A 19,345-nucleotide genomic window follows, 5' to 3' on the forward strand; every position below is an offset into this window, starting at 1 on the left:
TACTTAGAGACTACGTTTTGCCCTTTACCCTTTTGTTTCATGTGCTATCTGAATGAAACCAAGTGCTGAGATGCGAGCGTGGTTTGTGGCTGTCCTGCTGTCCAAGCGCCAAGGCGCTTGGGCACGTGGTGAAAAACAGATTCTCTGTACTTTATTCGCATTTTCAGTGTCAGCATATATCAAAGTTTACTTTCAGAAATTCATAAAAAAATCATTCAAATATAAAGCAGACGTGTTAAACTCCATTTTGTAAATACAGTATTTTACCCTGGATTTACTAAATTCTGATCTACAGGCTTCAGTATTTAAGTCAATATATGCACTTAAGGCAACAAAATTCCTTAAAGCAAAAGGCTAAGTCTAAGTGTCTATATATGGACATGTAGGAAAACATTACCTACTGATGTCTCAATTTTAGCTCTATTGGAAATCAAAAATTTAAATTTATGCAAACTTGGAAAAGCTAAGGAAAATACATGGGTATCGTACGCTTAGTTATATTTTTGCAGCTTTATGTGATGTTAAGATGCAATTAGTTTATGCAGCCAAAGTGCAAACTAGGATGCTTTACTACTGTATGAGAAATATATTCCTACTATTCTAAGATAGTTTCCTAAGTGATTTGTTCTTTTCTGCTTCCCTGTAGATTAAAGCAAAAAATTATGACAAAGTGGAAAAGGTGAGTTCAATCAATATATGTAATATTTATCTATAGCAAGAACAAGTATCTTGTGGTTAAATTCAAGCAGATTGGAATGACCTGTAGTTTTCATTGAATAGTTTATTAAAAAATGCAGATAAAAAGTATCACTAAGTAGTTTTTGTTGTTGCCACCATACTGTAACCAGTGAAGTGAGCAGAGGAATTCCTCCGCTCAGTTCTCTGCCGTTTGCTTGCATAGCATGAAGATGCTTTTGTTAAACGGACGAGTAATTTAATTTATTCTTTCTTACAAATTTCAGTCATAATTATAAACATGACTTTAATTTGTACTGTATAGCATTCAAAGTAGAAGCCTAATTTCTATATTTGTAATCCTGATCACATCTTCTTAATGTATTAAACAGTTATTTCAGCGATGCCTTATGAAGGTTTTACACATTGATTTATGGAAATGTTACCTATCCTATGTACGAGAAACCAAGGGGAAGCTACCTAGTTACAAGTAAGTTAAGACAGTTGCTCTGAAATTTTTCTGGTTTCATGGTAATTTTTTTTTTTTTAACTAGGTAGTGGGGAGGGACCTTCCCTGGCAAACCTGTCTGGGAGTCTTGTAGTAGGATGTGTGTTTGTGTGTGTGTGTTGAGGGGGGTGTTTTATATATATGTGTGTGTGTGTGTGTATATATGTATATATAAATCCGAATTTTTGTAAACATTTTCATTGAAGTGCCTCAGTGCTTTTATAGCATCTTCTTTAATTGAGCATGCTGGGTAAAATTGCTTCTTCAGTTTGGATCCATATAAAGATGTGGGACAAGGATGGGGAGCTAGCTGGAGCAACCATGCTGTTTCCCGTAAGTGAGGTTGGTACTTGAGCCAACCTGTAACGTCGATCTCGGTCAGCATCGTGTTCTGAATTCCCACTGCTCAGAGTCTCGACAATATTCTTCTGACAAGTTCAAAGTTGATTCCAGCTGAGACAATATATTTGAGGAGGGGAGTTGAGTACTTAGAGTAAGTTTGAGAAGGATACTAGAGCATAAAATATCAGGATGTCGAAAGTTTGCAATAGTAATCCCTTTTTTGTTTGATCATATTTTGCTTGTTTCTAATCCTGTGAACTGAGTTTAGTGCTCTTTTTCATGTGTGAGGTTTCAATAAATATTCTTACCTTTTAGCATTTACAAATTGTTTCTTTCCCAGCCCACCGTAATTTCTTCATACTGTACTTCTCAAAATGGTTAATTGATGGATTAATGAAAGAACACCAACTTTTTGTAATTAAAAAAAATTATTTTGATAGTAATTTTAAAAAGTGTTTTTCTCCCCCTTCCCCCATATCTTTTTGTCCTGTTTAACTTTCTTCTATTTTTCCTGTTAATATGGACAAAGGAGAAGTGAGGCACTGAAAAATGAGGAAGGGAAACTGGGGAAAAAAGCAGGAAAGAGTAAAAGCTATTTTGATACAAAATTGAGCAAGGAAAAAAATGTCTATGAATGTTTTCAGTTTGGAAAAATTACCTTGAATTTGGGGAGACGGAATCAATCCTATGAAAGATTTTGTCCAATTTCACACGGTGGAGCTACTCCTAATTGCCCCGGCCTTTGATTGTTTCCTCTTTTCTCAGAACTTTCTGAAGTTTGTAATATTCTACTAACATCAAAGGTACATCTATCAGCTAAGAACATTTAGAGAGCAGTTGTTTTCTGTCATTTCAAGTTACCACACAAGTAGTAAATATGGATTTTCACATACTAACGGAGAGGGGGGTCTCAGGAACCATTACTATGTTATGTTGCCACAAATAAAATCTCAGTGCCAATTTTTACTCTCTGTTGTTAGATGATAGTTTTCATACTTCAATATTTAGTTACAATTTGCTGCTCAAAAGAATATTCTTAAATAAAGAATTTTTTAAATATTTAAGACTTGCTGTATGGTCTTTGTGGTTTGTTTTTTCCTCAGAGAAAAAATGGCTCAAGCATATGATTTTGCTCTGGATAAAATTGGCATGGAAATCATGTCATACCAGGTATGGGGTTTTTTTGTTGTTCTCTTCTTAGTTGAAGCATCTTTTATTTCTAACTTGGATTCTAAATAGTATAACTAAATACTGATTTCATTATATGTAATATTTTTTCTTGCATAGATCTGGGTGGATTACATCAATTTTTTGAAGGGCGTGTAAGTACCCTAAAAGAATTTTTAAAGCTCAATTAAGGTAATATTCATGTGCATACAGGTTATATTCTGCAACAGCTGACATTACTCTCTCTCCTCACTATTTAGAGAAGCGGTAGGATCTTATGCAGAAAACCAGAGGATAACAGCCGTCCGTAGGGTTTACCAGCGTGGTTGTGTGAATCCAATGATTAACATAGAGCAGCTCTGGAGAGATTATAACAAATATGAAGAGGTAATCAAGAACATGAAATTTGTCTGTGACTTCTTTTTTTAAAGAAAAGCAAAAATCCTTAAAGAAAAGCAGTAATCAAGTGTGGTACCCAAACTGTATCTGCTAAATAATTATGTATAAAGATATGACTGGCAGTATAAACGTGTTTTGTGCGTGCAGTGTGCACCAGGAGTTGTGTCAGAACAGGTACGATGAGTGATAACATCTTTATTTTAAACACTTTCTGTAGGATATATTTTAAACTGGCCTCTTTCCCAATTAGTCCAGTGGTGTTTCGTGAATTAGAAATCACTGTTAGCATTGACAGATAGTAGATGTAACGGAAGCTGGAGCTGGCAGCTGGCAATGAAGGCTTGCTTTCCAAAGGAAGCATTTCCCACGTTTCAGTTACAATTGAACAGGGTAAAATGGCATGCAGCCGTGATGATTTAGACTTCCTTCGCAGTATTAAGTTATATGTGCCCAAATACATATGAAACGCTACTAACCAGCTTTCACCTGAAGCCACAGCAGTATCCGTTCAGGTGAGTCTGCTACCGTGCGGTTTTCAGCAGGCACAATACTGCCTCATTGACCTTGCAGCCTAGTTAGTAGCTGCACCTTTCCAGTGTGTTCATAAACGCTTTTGGTAACAGCTTGTTAACCTACCCCAGTCCCCAGAGGTGAGATGTAGGATCGAGTGCGATGCCTTAGTGCTCCGAGCCGCCCAGTTGGGACGTACAGCACTCTTCCTCCTCCTGCGGTGTTGCTGGCATGGTATGGGCCGCCTCTGTCCTGCGTGGGAAAGAAAGAGGGGCATTTTCTCTTTTCCTGCTTGTAATTGTTCAAGTTGTAGAATTGGCACCATCTGACATAGCAGAGCCACTCTGCTTAGCCAGTGGCAATACTTCCTGGCATCAGCAGCCATGAGTGTTTACTGTAAGAGCTCGTCATCAAGTCAATATTCAGGAATACCACAGATAGCCTGTTTAACCAGCAGGGAAGATGTCCAGTGACATGCCTCCTCATCCAGAGGAAAATCCCCAGTGCCTCTGCCAGAAACTTCCCAGTAAACTTCCCCTTCCATTTCCCTTCCCACAGGGTGAAATGAAAGCTCTCTGCTTGTTCCTACCAATTTCATTTGTACTTACGGAGACTGTCAAAACAATAGCTGAAACCCGGGACACATTCGTTCTGTGTCTTTTCCTAATTGAGGCAGTTCTGGCTGACATCGGCTACATACAGCAGTTTGTCTGAGATCGATCAGACTCGCTGGAAGACAAGGGCTGGTATTGTGTTCAGACCCAAGTTTCTGCACTTAATGTTCTGGTTAGACTAGCCCCAAGGGAAGGGCCTGCTGTTTACGTATTCAGGAAATCCTGGCACAAAATAAGGAAATGCTATTCACCAAAAAGGCTCCTTTGAAGGGAAAATGATTCTTCACATGAATAGCCCAACAAAACATAGATCAAGTGCAGATCTTTGTATGAAAGGTTATTGACTGTTTGCTGCAGTGAAAACGCTCTCAAGCTTCCTTTTAGCTCGGTCAGTAGCTAGTGGGCAGCAACATCAGCCTATAAGGCGCCAGTAAGCATCTTCAGTTGAAGAAGTGGTCAAAAATAGCATCACACCTATAGTAGGAGAGAAAACCAAGTATCTCTGACTCTCCAAGCTTCACAGCAGCAAGTCACTGGAGGCTAGGAGAGCAGCATACTGCGCGAACAGTGCTATGTGCTCAGCCTAGCCCTGGGTTAAATGGGGTATCGCTGTTTTTACATTGCAATTGGCGCAGACGGCTATCCCAGATGAACCCCCTGTGAGAGCCCAGGCAGTTTCTCTTGCTTCTATAATGAACCGATATCTTGATCGGATGCATATTTGGAAGAGGAATCATAGTTATGCTCACGTTCCTCAAATTCCCGGCAAGTCACTTCGAGTGAAATCCACCCCGGACACAAACGTACACAAGAACAAAAGGTTGCTTTTCCTGCCGTAAGAAGAGTTTTTCCAGATTTTGCTAGTGACTGGGATCCCATGACTTGGCCTGTATTCCAGATTGTAACTTCTCTGGGGCCTGGCTGCCCCAAATCCCCCCCCGCCCCCCCATTCCTGTGCAGCTGAGTAACTGGGTGTGAACATGGTCCTGAACAGGTATTGCTGCTTGGGGTATTCTCCAGTCTCTGAGTTGACAAAGGTACGTTTATGGCAGAGCATATGTTAACTATAATCACTTTTAAAAACTGTCAGTTACTTCAGGCGTAGAGGGAAATAGGACATAGGCAGAGCTTTGAGCTTTGGCTTTAATTTCTGTCCAAGAAGACTCATTCTCTTGAATTGGCTCATATGCAGTCTCAGTTTTCACCTGGTAAATAGCAAGTGGCAGTAAGGTAGGGAACTGTCCCTCTTTGAGTAGGCATTGGCCATTATTTAAAGAGAAAAAAATTAATTCACCAATACGGTCTTTCTACTGCTTTCTCCCCCATCAGATTTATGTAAAGTTCATTATGGTTTGTAAGTTATAATTGATAAGATTAAAAATACTTTGAGATGCCTCAGATAGCTGATTTTTAGTAGTGAGTTTATTCTATCATAAATAAGTTCCTGCCTGTTTGTGGTATGTCTAATATGAGAAATCCAGGACCTTTTGAGATTGGTACTTGTACATCTTTTTTTTTTTTTTTTTTAAACCTTTTTGCTCACTTTTGCTTTCCCTTTCAAGCTCCTTTCTGTATGAAATAAGATTCAGTAGTTCGAAAGCGAAATTGCACATTACCGGTTCCTTTTTTTGTCTTTTTCCAGGGAATCAATATTCACTTAGCTAAGAAGATGATTGAAGACAGGAGTAGAGATTATATGAATGCACGACGTGTTGCAAAGGTACACACTTCTGTCGGTTTTTCTTTGTTCTATTTAATTCTACAAGCTAGCATTAAATTTAGTTCTTAATTTCAAATATAGAAGCGTTTGTTAGACTGATAAAGTTGGTATGCTAAAACATTTTCATCAGTTTTATAAAGCATAAGGTAAAATAAATGTTTTGAGTGTTTAAATCTGCTATTCCAAATGCTGCTTTTTCTGTTTCAGGAATATGAGACAGTTATGAAAGGTCTGGATCGCAATGCTCCCTCTGTCCCCCCACAAAATACCCCCCAGGAGGCTCAGCAGGTGGACATGTGGAAGAAGTACATCCAGTGGGAAAAGAGCAATCCTCTGCGTACAGAAGATCAAACTCTCATAACAAAAAGAGGTAATTAGATGTGCAGAATTGTATTTCTTAGCTCCATTAATGATCTCCAGTGGAAGTAATAACGCGTTTTAGTGTTGTCAGTGATCATGCTGTAGCAGAAGTTGATCAACTTTTTCTTTCCTTTCTTGAGCTAGGTGTGTGTGTGTTTGTTTTAACTACTAGTTAGATTTTGCTTAAACTAAGCTGCGCCTAATACTTTGATTTTTGGGGTACTGTGCTACAGTCATGTGCCACTGAACTTTCACTGAGATCAGGAAATGGTGGATCACAGCTTGTTCTCTTGTAAGTAGTCAGGTGGATCTGTTTTTTATGGTTGATGCTCACATCCTGCGTGGAGGAGACAGGTTTTAGCTGCTGTTTATGATTCATAAAGTCCTTGAAGACTGAAAGAATTGCAAGGTGTGATTCTTCTATTCAGAGCCCATTAGTGTTAACAGCATCTAAATTATTTGCTGTTTTATGTGTTTCATACTTCCATTGTGTAAGATGGTACTATCTCTGTGATAATATACAAAGAATGTTTCTTACTTCTTTTTCCCCTAGTTATGTTTGCATATGAGCAATGTCTTTTGGTTCTGGGACACCACCCAGATATCTGGTATGAAGCTGCACAATACCTTGAGCAATCCAGTAAGCTGCTAGCTGAAAAAGGGGTAAGAAGATTGCCATAAAACTTGTTTTTCTTTCTTATTTCATTACTTTGACACAGTATACTCCTATTCATTTTTCCTGAAATATTTAAGAACCAAGAGGGGAAAAAAGTTTGTTTGTTTTTTTTTTTTAGCATCTTAAATTGTCATGTTCAGAATTTTAAATTGTATGCTATTTTGAGAAATAAAAATCTTTATATGTGAGGTAAGAATTATGAAAAACTGTTTTAGTCTTTGCCAGTTTTAGAGTATCTCTTTTTTGGAGCATTTGTTTGAAGTTCACTGAGACTTTTCGTGGATGGAAAATATTCCATGGTTTGGCCTTCATTGTCACAGCTGTTAAATGCTCATAACGTCATGTTTATTTTATAACAGGACATGAACAATGCTAAACTTTTCAGTGATGAGGCTGCTAATATTTATGAAAGAGCAATCAGCACTTTATTAAAGAAGAATATGCTTCTTTATTTTGCATATGCAGATTATGAAGAGGTGAGCAAAAATAGTCACATACTGAAGTTATAATCAAAAAACCAAAATTTTATCTTCAAAAATGTTGTTTATTTGAAACATACTGTATGTACAGAGCTTTTATAGAATGAACTTACTGATTCCTCTAGCCTTAACCTTGTTCAGTGTTTCTTAGGCCGAGCTAACAAAACGGAGGAAGAAAGGCTTGTAGTATTAGTTAAAATATTTTTGGAAGATCCAATGGGTCTTTCCACTTAAGTATTGACTTTATTTTTTCAAATGACTGTGAAGTTGAAGACTCATAGATTTACACTTACTGGGGCATCGGCTTCTTTGCTTTTAAAATGGGGATAAAGAACACCTTTCCTATCTAATTCTTGGGGCTTTAGTATTTGTATTCCCATGGCTCTGATGGAGGATGGGAGGCACCCTATATTGTTGTCGTCTTGAGAAATGTGTTCACCCTACCTGGTTACCACCTTATTACACAGTCTCAGGAATGAGTAATGCCCCCCAACAATGGTTGTTTTTGCACATGACCTATCAAGAAGGCAGACCCTTTCCCGCTGATCAGCTGAGGACTCTGGAGTGCTGTGTAGGTGAACTGCACTGAGGTAGTATTTTTCCACTTATTATAACGTGGAAGAGTTTTCAGTAAGGTCCTGAGAACAGCAGCAAACAAATCTTCACCCCTGAAAGGAAAAAACTCTCTTGGCTTTCGGCACACCTCTTGTATCCAAGCATACTGGCTATTTAATTTCTTTGAAGTTGCATAAAGCTTATAACAGGTCTGCAGCTAGCAACGAACAGAGTGAATTATTGGAAATGTGTAAGTTCTGGAGTGAAGAAGGTGGTTTTCCTAGCTGCTCTGCAAGTTGCTTTTAGTTGGAGGTAAGGGAAGCAGTTGTCTTATCCCAGCACCTGAATGGCAGTTCTGCTGCTGTGTTATTGTATTAAAAAACAGAATTCAGAGATTCTTGAAAAGCATGTGTGTAAGCACTACTAAGAATAGAATGCAGAAAGTAAAAAAATGACTGCACAAGACAAAAAAAATGCATCTGAGTAACTAAACCACCGATTGACCATGTGTAACGTCTAATTGAGGAAAAAAGCAAAAACTTTTAGGATTGTTCTGCAAGTTGTTTTTTGCATTCTCAGAAGTGATTTGTGAGAGTATTATTAACTTTTAAATGATTAATATAAAAGTTCTATAATTCTTTTGTATTACAAAGCAGTCTGTGTTTCTTTTGTGCTTACTTAGAGTCGAATGAAGTATGAAAAAGTACACAGCATATATAACAGACTCTTGGCTATAGAAGATATTGATCCCACTCTGGTAAGCTGATCCATAGTATTGAGTTTTTCCACATTTGCATAGATCGTGAACTGAGTACTCTCAGAGAATGGGGAAGTACTTGCAGGAGTTCACGGGGTCACGAGGATGATTTAGCAGGCAGAGTACTAAGGTGATGGAATTAGATGGAAATTTCGGTGAGGTTGATGATTATAGCCATATAATCCACTTAGATACATTAAGTCCTGTGCACTTTTCCCCAGTGTGTCTTTTGGAGAATCTCTTAAACTATGAAGATATTAAATGAAGATACTAAAGATGTCATGAAGCAGCTCATACGCATTGGTGTATGTTTTGTTGGCTCAACTAAAATTTCACTTTCCCTCACCTAACTTACGAAAAGCACATTGCTTTTGTCCATTGTCCTTCCTACAGAGAAATGTATTGTATTGATTTCAGTGTATGTGTAGCTTGCAAAGAAATTTGAAATGCACCACATAAATATCAAAGTGTATTGCTGTACATTTACTTAAGTTATAAGTAAACAATATTGTTTGTAGGGCCAGCTGTGCTGGTGCTGAACAAATGGTAGGGAATGTAACCTGCCCTCAAAAAGTTACGTAGTTTAAAAATAAACATGACAAAGCATGGAAAGGAAAAAGGTCTGAGGTCTAAAATGAAGCAACAGGTCAGTGTCAGAGGAAAGATGTCCATTTACTGACATGCTGTGTTCATTATACATGGATCATTTATGAAAATTCACATACCAGATCCTACTATTTAAGGAACACTGTAATCTGTGATCTAATTCAGAGTGAAGGAAAATTAAATCCCCAAGAAAGGCAAATCACAAACTGGCCACTGAATTAAACAGCACCGTCATTATTTTGTTGGTCAGGTGAAGCTGGGATGATTTGTATCTTGGATACCATAATATACATAAAAATGCTGAAATAGGCTTTTTGCCTTTTTTAGTCTTATGGATGTCCTAACTTTATTGCAAAATTGTTATTTTTAGAAGAAGCAAATGACCTAGTTCTCTGAAGGTACCAGCTTATATAAATTACATCACCTATATTACATTCACCTACTTACTTCCCCGGCCTCAAAAATTTTGCATATTATTGTCATTTTAGGGTCTCAGTCTTAGGTATTTTCTGTTTTTAAAAAGGTCTATAAAAAGCTTTGCCTTAGTATTTATAGTGTGACAACGTAGAGGCCCAACACAATTTTGTTCATTTCTATTATGAATTGTTAACTGTTTTTTGTGAGTAGAGATGATTTTAGATATAACCAGAGACTTTACTATATCTTAGCACTCTTTGTTAGCAGTGATACTATATAAATATTAATATACACCTTAGGTTTATATCCAATACATGAAATTTGCGAGGCGAGCAGAAGGCATAAAATCTGGAAGAATGATATTTAAGAAAGCAAGAGAGGATGCCCGGACCCGCCATCATGTCTATGTTACAGCAGCTTTAATGGAGTATTATTGTAGTAAGGTAATTATAGATGCTCAGTTTGATACTAAGGAACTCTCAGTATGGTGTCTAGCTCACTAAAGCTAATAACTTTTTTTTTTCTTTTAATGTTTACAGGATAAGTCTGTGGCCTTTAAGATTTTTGAGCTAGGGCTGAAAAAATATGGGGACATTCCAGAATATGTACTGGCATATATTGACTACCTATCTCACCTTAATGGTAAGTTTTAAGCTTTGAGAGGTAGTCATGAAACATTAATTTGCCTTCTCTGTGAGTTTGGCTCCAGGCCAAGTTATTTGTTTTCTAGTTTTAATTCTTTCTTGAAGGGCAATGAAACCTCTTCATAAAGCTCAGTAATTAGTTCAAAAAAACCCCGCCGTTTTGTCCACTCTGAAGTTCCAGAAATTTACTGATTGACATGAGATCTTAACTCTACTAAACAGAAGACAGTGAACTTTCCAAATTGCTGCCTAATTTGCTCTGCAGCAGTTTTACTGCATCTGCTGTAAACAGTGGAAATATACTGAGAAAGCTAAATCCTGGGCAAAAAGATTAGTAGGAGGTTGAAATTAGCATGAGAGAAGCGATGGATTGCTTGTTCCATACTAGCAGACATTTCATTGACTTTCATTTGCATTAATTTCAACTCCTGCTCCCCAAATAGATGAGATGAGCAAGATTTGAAAGCAGTAGTGTGAGCCAGCTTGAGATAACTGCCCTGCTGGGGAGTTGCAGGGGAGCCAAAGCCAAGAGCAGGGTGTGCTCAGGGCGCAGAGGATCCCTGCGCGTCAGGCATGGAGGTGGAGGAGGGCTGGGGTGCCTGGTGCGGTGGCAGGTATCTGCGCAGGCTTTCCCAACACGGGAGTTCATCGCGGTGTGAGCAGAAACCAGAGCTGCAGCAGAGAGTGCAAGCTGAGAGCGACCTTTGTTTGGAACTGTCCTGGTGTGTGTGTTATGGTGAATTAACAAAGAGCAAGGAAAGTGGTTGGTCCCAAGCTCTCCCTCTGCCCAGTCGTGTCTGCCGAGGACCCATTACATTTACAGGTTTCTTTAGGTATTTATTCAAGAGGGCCTCTCTCTAGCTGACCTGAGTGGTGGCTGCAGGTAGCTGTACTTCTGAATCTTCTAAACTTTTCAGTGTGTTTTGCAGACATCAGTGCGACTCTCTTGTCAGGCTGCAGCATCTTTTGTTTCAGACTCTGAAAGTTTGAATAGATGTAAAACTCTTTTCTTCTGTGAGCTGAGAACAAGAAGATTTTTCCAGCCAAAGTATATTTAATTTTGAGAGAAATTATGTTAGGCCTACATGAATATCTGCAATGCTTTTTCATAGATCGTCATCAGAAAAATTATCTTAAAACTCTCCAGTGTGAGTATTGCTCTGCCTTATTCCACCTAAGAGAGCATCTTTGAAAAACAAATCGTGGTGTCTGTTTTCCTCAGCAACAAACTTAGCCCCTGCTGCCTTCCTCTTGAGCTGCACAAAGGCCAGGAAGTAGAAAGTAAAAGTGAAAGGCTCTTGCATTAGCCCTGCTTGAAGAAGCATCTGTGCAATAACTGACCCAAGTCATTAACATACTCTGCTCTAACGGGTACCTACAAAACGCTGAGATCAGTGATAGCAGCTGTTAGTATTGCCTCTTCATGCGCTTAGGACGAGGCAGCCAAGCAGCAAAAAGCTGACTGGGTCTGAACCCAAACCTGAACATCTTGCTCACAGGCTACTGATGTGTAGTAATGATTATTATACACGTATACATGTTAAACACATTAACTTCTAACGGAATACAAATGCTTTATGTAGCCCTGCAGTCTGGGTACTGTTGTCATGTCCTTGTGTTCCTTTTCCTGACAGAAACAACCCAGCAGACTTTATTTAGAAACTAAAAAATTCATTGTTGAACTTCTGGACTTCCATAAATATAAGATATGCTAGAATATTTAGCAAGAGAGACGAGGTAGAAGCTAGCAGTTTTTAAGAAGAAAACAACCATTCCTTCCCCTCAGCTGGAAGAGTACAAAGGCAAAGGCTAACTGCAAACTGAAAACCAGTTGTAATAATTTTTTGTGAGCGTTTTTGAGGAATATACATCTGAGAAATATGTTAATATTGCCCTAATTTAAAAGGGAAGTAATTGAAAGGCCTGATAAAAATTATGAGAGATATCACGCAATAGCTATGCTGTCATAAAAGAATTTATATTAGAATTGGCTTGTTGCTATCAACGACTTTCAAATAAGAAATTGACAATAGAATTTACTTTCTTTTGGTAAAAGCTTTATGCAGGTGTTTGGAATTTTTCCTATTTACCAAAATTCACATCTGGGTATCAGAATGTCAGCCCTCTTATTTAATTCAGTGTACACATCTCTTTGAATGGAAGTTATTTTAAATTGTCTTTAATATACTTTACTCAGTGTGATTTTTCTTTTTTCTTTCTGTTTTTAAGAGGACAATAATACAAGAGTTTTGTTTGAACGTGTTTTAACTTCAGGGAGCCTCCCACCTGAGAAATCTGGGTATGTCTGCAAAAGCAGTTTCACTACACTAAAAATAATACATAAATCCTTTCAAAAACAAACATTACAAATAAGTTAAAAGAAAATGAACAGCAGGGCAAAATTAGCTGCAAGTGTTCCTTCCCCTCTTAATACTGTCTAAAATAGCCACAAGTATGACAGAGTTGTGAAAGCTCCTGTCCTACTTGCAGTGAAATTCATTAGTTGAGGATAGCATGCAAAATCTTCCTGCATGGTAACGGGCATGGCTAATGACATGTATCACTCACTACCTGCTTCAGACAGATGGGGAGAGGGAGTTGAGGACGTTTTTCAGGAGCACGGTAGGTGAGTCAGGAATTTGTGGAGGAATGTTGAAAAACTTCCAGACAATCAAAAATAAAATAGTGAAAGGACAAGAAAACACTTGAAAATAACCACTCAGTGGCACGTTTTCATTACTATTTTAAAAATTGATTTCTCCTAAAATGATTGCCAAACCCTTTGCACTCCAAGTAAGAAGCTATTAACCATTGTTACTCTGGTTGACATAAGCATCAAAGCAGAGAAATCAAATGTTGCGTTGCTGTGCATCTCCATCCTATGCTCTTTTTTTTTTTTTTTGAGACATATTTATGCCTATTTTAAAAGAGAAAAATCAAAATAGTTTAAAAGCAGAATCTTCCTCAAAACTGAGCTCCAAAGCTAAAATGAAAGTTGAATCAAGTCCAGAAATATGGTCAGATGTTGCCTAAATTATATGTGAGATTTTCCATAAAGAAGTAATAATTTACTGTCTCATAAATATACATTTTAGGCTATGTAAAATTCTGAAGTACTGCCTATCATGTACTTTGGTGTTGCTCTTGCTGAATAGAATATGCGAATCCCTGAAGGTGAATTAAATCACAATCTGTGTTGAAAAGTCCTTGATGCATCAGAGTTGGAATAAAATTCTGTGTAGCAGGAGGAGTAAAGACCATTCGTGCCTCTTACAATGATGCTAAAAACTTACCTCAAATGCTATTGAAGTCATTCACTCCAGTAATCCTTTCCTTTCTAGAAAAAGGTCTACTGCAGAGATAAGCTTTAAAGTCCTTTATGATCCACTAGATTGGAAGATTTTACAGAAATATCTAAGGCACTGGGAGGATATTAGGTGCATCTAAAATAAATAATATAAATGGTAATATGTCCCAGATTACCTCATTAGAATCTCTCATGTTGTATGGTTTTGTAATTGGGGTATGACCAGTAATGCTTTCTCCTTTAGCACCTGTCCTATGTATCTGTTCTCTTACAGAGAAATCTGGGCTCGGTTTTTAGCTTTCGAAAGTAACATTGGTGATCTAGCTAGCATACTGAAGGTTGAAAAACGGAGGTTTACGGCGTTCAAGGAAGAATACGAGGGTAAAGAAACAGCTCTGCTGGTAGACAGGTATAAGTTCATGGATTTGTACCCTTGTTCAGCAAGTGAACTTAAGGCTCTTGGTTATAAGGTAAGTAGATAATTTTACTATTATTCTTTCAGTCCTAGCAAGTTTATGCAATTCTTTATTTAGCACTTGCCTTACTTTTTTTTTTTCTTTGATAGAAAAGCAGTAAGAGAGGCCAGGTTGGCTTTCTCTTCTTTTCTCTTGGTCTAGTTATCAGTGTTTGCTTTGGCTACTTTTTGGCACTGTGCTTCAGTGAAAGCAAAATCAGGCAGTTATTAAGCCTTTTAATCTCTAGCCATAATCTCTAGCTGGAACACTGCTGGGCCAGACCAGAATGAAAGCAGGCGGCCAGCTGAGTTCCATTGCAACTCCACTGAGGTATTGCTAGGGATGAACTTAACTCTCGCGTTAAGACTGGAGAGAAACTTAAGCTAACGGTGCTCCCCAGGGACACCCTTGTTGAGCAGCAGAGCTCCAGGCTTTGCAGGCCAACTGCAGAAAGGGACCAGGAATATGACTAGCAGATGCAACTTCACATATTCATATCTACTTCTCATCTTTCCACTGAAAGTTTGATACATGTTTGTGCCCTTAACACTCAGCCTCAAGCCCCTACTTCAGACTTAGTCCTGAGTTTGTTCATAAAGCAAAATATGTTTGGAAGGTTTTAGAATCAGGACATGAACATGAAATACCGCTCTTGCCCTTCCATTCTAGTTGATGGCAAAGCTCCTTCACTCGTTGAGAACCGGATCAGAACAAACAAACTGCAATCCTAATGATTACTGCAAATGACTGAGAAGATTACTACAGAGCTCAGTGGTTGCCTGCTTTTCTTTAATTATTATGGTTAAAGTCCTTCAATGCTACTATTTCGAAATTAATTTACCTTCTAGGCCAGAAAACTGTATACGGTGGTCTTCCATCTCTGTTTTTGACCACATTTACTTTAACTGCTATTTTAGTCTTGTGGGAGTCTATAAAGCTTTGGAAAACAATTAGGACAGAATAAAATGTCATCTTTTTTTGTACCATGATGTAAAATAGACTGGCAGACAACTTGAGCAAAAACAGCTCTGTTGGAGGAACTCTTTGCCTCCTACTTATGTGAGGAGGAAGGGAGCCTTCAGTTCATGTCTTTCAAAAGTAGTATCTAAGCTTCAGTTTCTCTCTTACATAGAAAAATAGTTTTGGAAAAAAAGTAATCAAGGTTAGCAAAAGAGCTGAGGTGTTGGTCTTCACATGGTTTTAAAATAATCTCCAATGGGTGGAAACATGATTGATGCTGAGCCATTAAATGTTTTTCTTGAAAACCAATCAGGATAAAGTTATTTCTGAAGTTACAGTTGTGCCTGCAAGATGGTATGTCTTTATAAATGCATTCTAGGTGGTGCACCTATGATTATTCAGCCCTTGGGCTGATTTCTGTTGCTTGTAACATGCCATTTGAACTGGTATTTTCCATGCCTACTGAATTCCTTATGTTTGATTTCTTTTCTAGCTAAAGCAATCTAGGGAATGAAATGAAGGAGACATGATAGTTGTGAAGGCTTAGTGGTTTGCACCTGTTCACCTAAATGTTTAAAAAAAAAAAAAAAACAAAAAAAAAATGCAATTGAAAAATTATCGATAGGGTCCATTCTGTACCAAGAACAAGTGTTTCCATTCCCAACTGGGCCACTGTGGGACTAAAATGTTTGACAAAAATACACGGGCTTTGCTCAGATGGTCTTCTAAAAGGACTTCTGATATAATTATGATGAAGTGAGAATCAGTGACTGGTCTAGAGAAAGATTTTGTTCTGCAATTTAAACAGCAATATAATCCAGCCAAGTTCAATGCTCTTTAATTGGCTTTTGCAGGATGTCTCCCGTGCCAAGCTGGCAGCTATAATTCCAGACCCTGTGGTTGCGCCTTCCATCGTGCCTGTTCTCAAAGATGAAGTAGACAGAAAACCAGAATATCCAAAACCAGACACTCAACAAATGATTCCATTTCAGCCAAGACACTTAGCACGTAAGTCAGATGTTCAGTCCAAAGTGGCTATAGTTCACCTACAGGCAAGATGTTTACCTGTGCTCCTTCTTACCAGGTAATTCCCCTGTGTTTAGTAAACCTAGTCATGGAGACTTTATAATCATCAGTGATCTCAACATATACTTAAGTTTCAGGCTGTTGTTTAATTGCATTGCTAAAGGCATAGATTTTTTGCTTAAAACTAAGGTCATATGAAGATGTAGTTTGGGAGCTTGCAAATGGTAAGAAGCTGTTATAGACGCTGCTCATAGATTTCAGATCACTGACTGAACGATACTCAGTTAGTAGAGGCAACAGTGACAGGTTGGTGATTATTTGCACCAAGGAATAATGCTGTTGAAGTAATCCAAGTCTAGCAGTCATACACTGGAGTCACACAGTTCTTTTTTCACAGCTCCAGGTTTACATCCTGTACCAGGTGGTGTATTTCCTGTTCCACCAGCAGCTGTAGTTCTAATGAAGCTCCTGCCCCCTCCTGTTTGTTTTCAGGTTTGTTTTAATTCATTCTGAAAAACTTCAAAAAGTTAGAAGCAATTCTGTTTTGACAGAAGCACAGTATGCACTCTAATTAATTTTCCAAACTTTTTTTTTCTTTTTTTTCCCAAATTAACAGGGTCCCTTCGTTCAAGTGGATGAACTCATGGAGATATTCAGAAGATGCAAATTGCCAGAAAGTAAGTAATTTGTTCACTCTGTGAGTCTGTAGTAGTGCCACATGTAATTTTTATTTTGCATATGTATATCACAGTCTAAAGCCCAGACCTCATTTACAAATGCAGACATGTAATGATTACTTAAGAATATGCTGTTGAATTGCCTATGTTTGTAGATTGGAATCTACATAGGAGATGTGTGCACGTGTAACTGGGGGGAGATCAACAAAAAGTAAAAAAGCTGAGAATCACCAGCTGCTACTTTAATAACAACATGCCTAATTATGCAATTTATGTGGTAAACATTAAAGAAATGATTTTCCAAATATACTTTAGAAGAAGCAAGGCATCATCTCTATTTGTATAAGAATTGTAACTCATTAAACTACAAATTTGCAGTATGTAAAGTCCATTGTTAGACATGACTCAGAATGCAGATTGTTGCAGTGTTTGATAACAATTCTTGAATTGTATTATCTTAGCTGCTACAAAAGAGGCAAATTCTAAAATATTAACAGAGTACAGATCCATACCCCAGCCTTCATGTAAACTACTACGGCAGAGGATTAATATGCAACTTCTCATCCGCCTCTGTTACTTTAAGAAACATGATCAGAGACAAAGCTAGGATTTAGTTTTGTTTAGAGGGAAAATAAAGCACCTTCTATTTAAATTATATGATATTTTTTCAGGCTTTCTGTCTCTGGTCATAAGCAGAAACTGACTTGCTAGGCTTCTTTCTGATGAAGCATGAACTATGTGCATGGTTTCCCACTAAGCTTTCTTATTTTGTTAAGCTTAATAAAACTTAACTGACCTCAATACTTGCGTAAAGGGAAGTCTCAATTTGAACCAGCAGCATTTACTTTATAATTAGTGTTTGCCACAGATAAAAGGTTTAGAGAGTTGAGATTTAATTCTTCCTCCTAACTTCTGTAGAAGAAATAAAGTGAAATAATTCCTTGTGTTCCAGAAATCTCTACTATGTATCCATTTTGGTGTCCCTGTTTGAAGGCCTTTTTTTTTTTTTTAAACTTTTTTTCTTACTCCAAAAGCATACCTGAAATTCTATTCAACTTTGCTGAAATGCCTTTCTAATCAGAGAACTTAGCTGCACAAATTAAACTAGTTTTTCTTGTTTTACAGCTGTTGATGAAGCTGTAAGAATAATTACTGGAGGCCTACCTGAAATAACTGTGGAAGGCAACGGACCTGTGGAAAATAACGCTATGCTCAATAAGGCTGTCAAGAGACCAAATGAAGATTCTGATGACGATGAGGAGAAAGGATCAGTAGTTCCCCCCGTACATGACATTTACAGAGCACGACAACAAAAGAGAATCCGGTGAAACAAGTCTGCAATTCTACTGTGATAGACAAAGACTTGCATTGAGTTCATCTGTCTCTTAAAAGTCAAGCATTTAAAAGGGACAGCTGCAAACAAAAATAATCTTGAAAATGGTTTTGTTACTGTGGTGCCTCTTCTCCCATATTGTTCTTGAACCGAAAACAGACAGAACAATCTCAGAACGTGCGCGGAACAAAATTAGGTTTCCAAAAACAAAAGGGCAAAATGACTAAACTGCATTTTGTTCTTTCTTCAAGGATGTTCACACTGACCACTTGAAATCTTGTGGGTTTTCAACAGTTTTATTTTAAAAACTGGATGGCTTATAATTGTGAAGCATTTTTAATTCACACTTTCTGGAAAACAGTTGTTCTCAGTTTGTTCATGTAGTGTCCTGCCTTATTGTTCATTTTTATTTATGGCAGAATGTATGGAATCTGTTTTGTAGTTGAAAATGGAAAAAACACATTCCTTTAAAATAAAAGGATATCGATAACATCATGCCTTATTCTGGTTTTATTCAAATAGTTTTTTCTAAATATTCACTCTAAATTCTTATTAACATTGCTTTTGAAGTAAAACCATCACAGGAAACTGATGAGCCCATATATACTATAATTAATTTTTCTTTCATTTTTTTCTAGAAAATACAGCATAGTTTTGCTCTGAGTGCCATGACTGGTTAAAGACGACAGCATAATAAGACAGTTGCAATACATGTTTCTAATGTGGATTGCCCAGGAGTAATAGTTAACACAGTCTGGCCCTGGATAAACTGCATTGGTCTTCTATTTAATGATGTACAAAGCTAAATGTTACTATATTAGCTACATAGTTTAACCTGTTGTTTTGAAACAAGCTAACAGAAAAAAAAAATGGTATATGAACTTTTGAAGCACTTCCTATGCATACTTTAGATTTTTAACTTGTATTTGACTAGTCAATACTGCACTCATAAGACCATAAGAACCCCTATGAATTATAGGGAAATAAGATATTCAGACAAGGAGAAAGACATTCCTACCACCAGGAGGACAGATGACTATAGGTCGGCACTGCTAGCTACCAGACTAAGAGGTAAAACAGCATACGTATAACTAAGTATTCACATACATTCACAATGTTAGCCTTTTTTTTGTTTGTTTGTTCATTTAAAAAGAACAC

At 37.6% G+C, this 19,345-nt stretch overlaps 1 protein-coding gene across 1 annotated transcript in view; it reads left to right on the forward strand.

The window, feature by feature from the left end:
* CSTF3 (cleavage stimulation factor subunit 3) overlaps positions 1 to 18,682 on the forward strand; it is a 57,307-nt gene extending 38,625 nt beyond the window's left edge. Inside the window, exons 4-21 of the mRNA XM_068945248.1 lie at positions 647 to 679; positions 1,068 to 1,165; positions 2,629 to 2,695; positions 2,813 to 2,847; positions 2,953 to 3,079; positions 5,858 to 5,935; positions 6,143 to 6,305; positions 6,849 to 6,958; positions 7,331 to 7,447; positions 8,688 to 8,762; positions 10,085 to 10,228; positions 10,325 to 10,427; positions 12,659 to 12,728; positions 14,011 to 14,206; positions 16,006 to 16,159; positions 16,575 to 16,669; positions 16,794 to 16,854; positions 17,980 to 18,682. Of these exons, the coding sequence (XP_068801349.1) occupies positions 647 to 679; positions 1,068 to 1,165; positions 2,629 to 2,695; positions 2,813 to 2,847; positions 2,953 to 3,079; positions 5,858 to 5,935; positions 6,143 to 6,305; positions 6,849 to 6,958; positions 7,331 to 7,447; positions 8,688 to 8,762; positions 10,085 to 10,228; positions 10,325 to 10,427; positions 12,659 to 12,728; positions 14,011 to 14,206; positions 16,006 to 16,159; positions 16,575 to 16,669; positions 16,794 to 16,854; positions 17,980 to 18,182 (1,929 nt within the window). The 3' untranslated portion in view covers positions 18,183 to 18,682. The remainder of the gene's footprint in view (positions 1 to 646; positions 680 to 1,067; positions 1,166 to 2,628; positions 2,696 to 2,812; positions 2,848 to 2,952; positions 3,080 to 5,857; positions 5,936 to 6,142; positions 6,306 to 6,848; positions 6,959 to 7,330; positions 7,448 to 8,687; positions 8,763 to 10,084; positions 10,229 to 10,324; positions 10,428 to 12,658; positions 12,729 to 14,010; positions 14,207 to 16,005; positions 16,160 to 16,574; positions 16,670 to 16,793; positions 16,855 to 17,979) is intronic.
* Positions 18,683 to 19,345: the final 663 nt, after the last annotated feature.

The sequence above is a fragment of the Struthio camelus genome, chromosome 5 (genome assembly GCF_040807025.1).
Source record: "Struthio camelus isolate bStrCam1 chromosome 5, bStrCam1.hap1, whole genome shotgun sequence".
NCBI lineage: Eukaryota > Metazoa > Chordata > Aves > Struthioniformes > Struthionidae > Struthio > Struthio camelus.